The 6,000-nt window shown below is 47.3% G+C and overlaps 1 protein-coding gene across 1 annotated transcript; it reads left to right on the top strand.

Moving 5' to 3' along the window:
- Positions 1 to 425: 425 nt before the first annotated feature.
- LOC117840448 (tubulin alpha-1 chain) lies at positions 426 to 3,274 on the top strand. The gene is made up of 4 exons (XM_034720957.2): positions 426 to 658; positions 1,604 to 1,838; positions 1,928 to 2,298; positions 2,410 to 3,274. Exons 1-4 carry the CDS (start codon positions 566 to 568, stop codon positions 3,064 to 3,066), a joined length of 1,356 nt encoding a protein of 451 aa, XP_034576848.1. The 5' UTR covers positions 426 to 565; the 3' UTR covers positions 3,067 to 3,274.
- The last annotated feature ends 2,726 nt before the right edge of the window (positions 3,275 to 6,000 follow it).

Below are 6,000 nucleotides of genomic sequence, written 5' to 3'. Positions count from 1 at the left end.
CCCAACGTGAGGTGAACGGGCCACCAACCGGTTTTCCTAGAGCTACACAACTTGGCCTCACCCAACCGTGTACACGCACAAGCCGGTACAAAAAAGTTTCTCGGGCCCAGTTGACAGACGATAGCCGCGGTGGGTTGCCGGCTAAACACAGGTACCAACAAAAAGCAAGCTAATTTCCTAACATTTTCCTTCTAGATCCTCTAGCTTATCCTTTTTTCCTACCAGGACAAGACAGCTTGAACCAGATCACCCGGTCTGGCACACACCACGCCCACGGCCCACCCGACCGTTGCGACCGGGAGGAGCCCGAACCGTGCAAACAACTAAACTCCAGTGGCTTGGATGAAAAGGGCGCCCGTCCCTCCCTCCCTTCACCTGCACTCCATCGAGGCCCAGGCTGTCGCCCCGATCTATATAAGCGAGTGGGAGGAGACGCGAACCCTAAGCCGAGCACCGCAGAGGAAGGCGTCTTCGTACTCGCCTCTCTCGCGACTCAAAGCTTTCCCCGTCCTCCCATTCCCTACCGCCGCCGCCGTCGCCGCCGCACCACCCTTCCGACGACACCATGAGGGAGTGCATCTCGATCCACATCGGCCAGGCCGGTATACAGGTCGGAAACGCGTGCTGGGAGCTCTACTGCCTCGAGCATGGCATTCAGGTACCGATCCGTCCATTTCGCCTTCGTTTTCGCTTCTCGATGCCAGATCTGTGGTAGATCAGGGCGTATGTCGGGTTGATTTGTGCTGGATTTAGTGGATCTGAGTAGGGGGGGGGGGTTATGGCATTTGAAATCTGTAGAACTGTGCGGATCTAGCTGTGTGTGATGGTGGCTGCCCAGATCTGCGATTGCTTGGCATAAGCCGTAGGTCTGGTGAAATGGTGGCTATTTGCAGTTGTTATTATTATAGATCTGGGTATGCAGATGTGGAATTTGAATGGGAATTAGCCGGAATTACTCATTATTTTACCTGGTGTTGTTGATTCAGTAGATCTGTTAGCTTAATTGGTGCTGATTTAGCTTATTCTTGGGTGGATCTGAACATTGTTGGTCTCTATTTTAAGAAAGTAGAGTCTCCGGTTCGTAACATCTGTTTAGATCTAGATGCTTGTTGTGTGGAAAAATGTGCTTATTATAATTTAACGTAGATATTGTTAAAAATTCGAATCATTCTCAGTTAGAAGTGGGCTAGTGACGGCTGTGTTTTGCTATTCAGGTTTCTGCAGTGTTCATGTACATTTGCTAAATAATGTCCTTGCAATCTGTAATTAAGCATGATACATTAGGATGTATGAATTCGATGTAATGGTTTGAAAGGCATGGCCTATGTGTTGTTATTCCTTGTAAGATCTAGATCTGCCTGCTGTACTAGAGTGTACTAGGCTAGTTGGCTTAGAATGTGTCTATGCCTCTCATGTACATGTATTCCTAGATCTTATTGATCAGTCATAATTATATTACCTAGATGTTAACTTGCTCGTACAGGCAGTCGTGTGGTATGCAGTTATCTTATTAGCTTGTTTATGATGTGCCTTTGTGTTATCTAATCTAACTGTTTCCATTTGTGATTTGCATCTCTAATGCTGCTTGTTTTGCTCTGTTCAGGCTGATGGCCAGATGCCCGGCGACAAGACCGTTGGAGGAGGTGATGATGCTTTCAACACCTTCTTCAGTGAGACTGGTGCTGGGAAGCATGTGCCCCGTGCTGTTTTTGTTGACCTTGAGCCCACTGTGATTGATGAGGTGAGGACTGGTACTTACCGCCAGCTCTTCCACCCTGAGCAGCTCATCAGTGGCAAGGAGGATGCTGCCAATAACTTTGCCCGTGGTCACTACACCAGTAAGTAACATGATCTGATCTCAAAGTGCACATTGTTTCCAGTTATCCATCCTTCATTGAAAGTCTGACTTTGATTGCTTGTCTTGCAGTTGGCAAGGAGATTGTTGACCTGTGCCTTGACCGCATCAGGAAGCTTGCCGACAACTGCACTGGTCTCCAGGGCTTCCTTGTCTTCAATGCTGTTGGTGGAGGAACAGGCTCTGGTCTTGGTTCTCTCCTCCTTGAGCGTCTGTCTGTTGACTATGGCAAGAAGTCCAAGCTCGGGTTCACTGTGTACCCATCTCCCCAGGTCTCCACCTCAGTGGTTGAGCCATACAACAGTGTCCTGTCCACCCACTCCCTCCTCGAGCACACTGATGTTGCTGTTCTGCTTGACAATGAGGCCATCTATGACATCTGCCGCCGCTCCCTTGACATTGAGCGCCCCACCTACACCAACCTCAACAGGCTCGTGTCTCAGGTACTGCCTTGGTTTACTGTCGCAACATTCAGTGTTGTCCCTCTGCATTGTGAATGGTTCTGAAATCTGTGCTTGTCTAACCTTCTGTTCGTCATCATTGTTGTGATGCAGGTCATCTCATCTCTGATTGCCTCCCTGAGGTTCGATGGTGCTCTGAACGTGGATGTGAACGAGTTCCAGACCAACTTGGTGCCCTACCCGAGGATCCACTTCATGCTTTCATCCTATGCACCAGTCATCTCTGCCGAGAAGGCCTACCATGAGCAGCTGTCTGTTGCAGAGATCACCAACAGCGCCTTTGAGCCGTCCTCCATGATGGCCAAGTGCGACCCCCGCCATGGCAAGTACATGGCTTGCTGCCTCATGTACCGTGGTGATGTGGTGCCCAAGGACGTCAACGCTGCTGTTGCCACCATCAAGACCAAGCGCACCATCCAGTTCGTGGACTGGTGCCCCACTGGGTTCAAGTGCGGCATCAACTACCAGCCCCCCAGCGTGGTGCCTGGCGGTGACCTGGCCAAGGTGCAGCGTGCCGTGTGCATGATCTCCAACTCCACCAGCGTGGTCGAGGTGTTCTCCCGCATCGACCACAAGTTTGACCTCATGTACGCCAAGCGTGCCTTCGTTCACTGGTACGTGGGTGAGGGCATGGAGGAGGGCGAGTTCTCTGAGGCCCGTGAGGACCTGGCTGCGCTCGAGAAGGACTACGAGGAGGTCGGCGCTGAGTTCGACGAGGGCGAGGAAGGAGACGAGGGTGACGAGTACTAGACGATGCTTCCTGCTGCTGTGTCAGGCCTGTGTGCCGCGGTTATCCTATGATCTGCCCGAGTGGCTCCTATCTTATCTTGTTGTGTGTCGGTGTGTCGGTTTGAACTGTTATCTGTCGTCGTATGTCGTTTACAACATCTTATGTTGTAAGAAACTTGTTTAGTCCTGCTTCGTTTCTGGATTAATAATCCTGTTATGTTTCGTGTCTGTTTGGTGTCGATCTACTATTGTCTGCTTCGTCTTCGTCTGTTTACAATTTGGGAGTACGTCTGCTATGGCAACGCTCGCAATGGTTCGTCCCCTGTCCGTTTGAATATTCTGCGGCTACATTGGTTTGCTTTCCCAAGCTCTAAAACACGTAATCCCGAAGATGTCAGATGACAGCTGTGTTCAATTGGGTGCGGAATATGTTGCTGATGTGGATCGAGGAGGTCGTCGCTTCCAGTCTCGCCATGACCGCCGTTTATCCACATGGCAATTGCCTGTGACATCATCTCAGTTGCATCCACATGGCAACGGCAAACTAATATCAAATCTGCCGATTATAAAAAATAAGCTATCAAATCTGCATTCTGGCAACCAATCTTGCTTGACCAGGCTGCCACGCCAAGCATTCAGTGGTCATCGACTCATCCCTAAAGCAGCCACGCAAGCCTCTGTTTCCTCAGCATGTAGTCGTAATACCATCGCCGTCGCAGATAATTCAGGTCTTGTTTAGTTCCCCTGTTTTTCAACTTTGGTACTATGAAAAGGAAGATTTCCCATCACATCAAATTTGCGGTACATTCATGGTCTACTAAATGTAGACGAAATCAAAAACTAATTGCACAGTTTTGTTATACTTTGCGAGACGAATCTTTTAAGTCTAATTAGTCAATGTTTGGACAATAATTCATATATACAAATGAAATACTACAGTTACACATTTATAGCAAAATGTAAACGTTACTGCTTCCAAGATCTCAATTTCCTTTGGGCGCGACCGCGCGAGCGCGTGGAGGGGCCAAGCAATCGGGGAGGTGGCCTCACCCTGCCGATCATATCCACTGGCCGAGTGACCCTGCGGGGACAGGCACACTACTGTCCTGTACTGCCAGATCAAACGGTCGCGAAAGACATGTGCCGGTTCTCCTGGCCGTGCTCCCTGCATGATTCGAGATGTGTGAGTGAAACTGACCTACCATTAAAAACTCCGCCGTTTTCTCTTTGGACGTTTAGCATGTTTGTCTGTCGAGATCCCGACGTTTTCAGAAAATATCATGAGGAGATTCTTGCTGCCTGGTGTGGTCATAAGTTTATGAACCATCAGGTTATATCATATTTGAAGCAATCATGCATAGGACATGGAGTGGAGTACAATTTTTTTGTCTTAATTGTGATCTATTCCGTATTTAAAATGTTTAGAACAGGCCAGTTGGTGGTTCTTGAATATGTAGACAGGCGCACAACGGCACAAATTTGGATTTCAAGCACAGGTGCACAAAGATATACTACCCTGACCAACAGTAGTTCTTTTCCATTTTCATCCTGGAATTCTTCCTATGACTTCAATAATTGAGCAAGGGAAAAGCTCTAAGCTAAGAAAGAAATACAAGGGAAATATTCAGATGAGGCATCTTTCGTCGCTCATGGATATCTGAAGCAGATGATACATCCGTGGATCAAAATTTTCCTTCTTTCTCCTTCATCTTGTTTTTTCGACCCGTCCACGATCTTGTTTACTGTATACTACTATTCGGCAATCCTTTTTACGATTATCATATTACTTTAGCTTGAAATAAATCGTTCGTTTTCCAGTTTACATATGTTGAAGTGCGATGGGAAAAATGATGGAAGTAAATTTGCCATTGGACACTGAATTTTTCTGCCATTGGCTATTTCACTCAACTTTCAATAATCAGGGAGGTACCATGGCAAATTTATGGTTCTTTGCCATAACGCGCGGCAACTATTTGAATGGCATTTTTCTAATAATCTCAAGTAAGAGAGTGCTAGTGAATAGACTATTTCCCCCTTCAATTTAGGAAGCATTTTTGGCTTAGCTGAACATATTTGTAATGGTTGTGGTGTGTTATGGCAAAGTGGCAGGTATTTCTAATCGCACCTAGGCAATTACTGAAGTTCGGCGCGAAATAGCAAACACCAGACTGTCCTATGCAATTTTTTCCTAGAAAAACAGGTAGACTATTTATGTAACAAATTATGCAAGGCTTCCTCTGATAGCTCTCCTACTTAACAACTCCTCGAACATGCCTTTGCTAGTGAAGAACCCACTCCAAGTGATGATGTCAACCTCCCACGTCACATTCGCCTCACAAGAAGGACACAATGCTAAGTTGCTAACAGCTCACTGATAGCGAACATGGAGAAATGCCACTCATCAAGTCCTCGTCCGCTTAAATTGAATAGTTCCAGCAGGGATGAGGAATTCTCGTCAGGTTTCAGTTCCCAGCCGAACAAGAATGCGGAGAAGTCCGCTGAACGGTATGGCAGCAGGGATCCGCTGCTGCGGATGGGGCTTGCAAATTGCACCGTCCATGGTGGAGCACGGCAATGATTCTATAGAATATCCCGTGGCAGCTTCCTTGCCGGTATTCCACGAATTCTTGCGCATCAGGTGGAGCACATCGACCTGTGTGCCTTGTGCCTGTGATCACAAGACATGATGCAAAAAAAAAAAAGGATATTCCGAACAGGAGCATGCATCAATTCGTAGTGTTTAGTGCAAGCGCGATGCGTGTATACGCGAGATAAGACCACATAAAATCCAGAAGCATTTGGACAGCTGAGATTCAGTCATAGCCATGAGGTTCATGAACTGCAGTTCCAACATAGTTTTTCCTTTTGGAAATTCAGTTTTTCTTCTAATATTCTAAACAAGTTGTAGCATGATACTGAAATAATCAGAATTCCAGGAGCAGAGCATGGAGTGCG

The sequence above is a fragment of the Setaria viridis genome, chromosome 9 (genome assembly GCF_005286985.2).
Source record: "Setaria viridis chromosome 9, Setaria_viridis_v4.0, whole genome shotgun sequence".
NCBI classification, from domain to species: Eukaryota; Viridiplantae; Streptophyta; class Magnoliopsida; order Poales; family Poaceae; genus Setaria; species Setaria viridis.
This window is presented reverse-complemented; position numbering and strand designations above follow the sequence as displayed.

Coding starts and splice junctions, on each gene's coding strand:
- LOC117840448 (XM_034720957.2), top strand. CDS start 566: ATGAGGGAGTGCATCTCGATCCACATCGGCCAGGCCGGTATACAGGTC. Junction 659..1,603: donor GCCTCGAGCATGGCATTCAG/GTACCGATCCGT, acceptor TGCTCTGTTCAG/GCTGATGGCCAGATGCCCGG. Junction 2,299..2,409: donor TCAACAGGCTCGTGTCTCAG/GTACTGCCTTGG, acceptor GTTGTGATGCAG/GTCATCTCATCTCTGATTGC.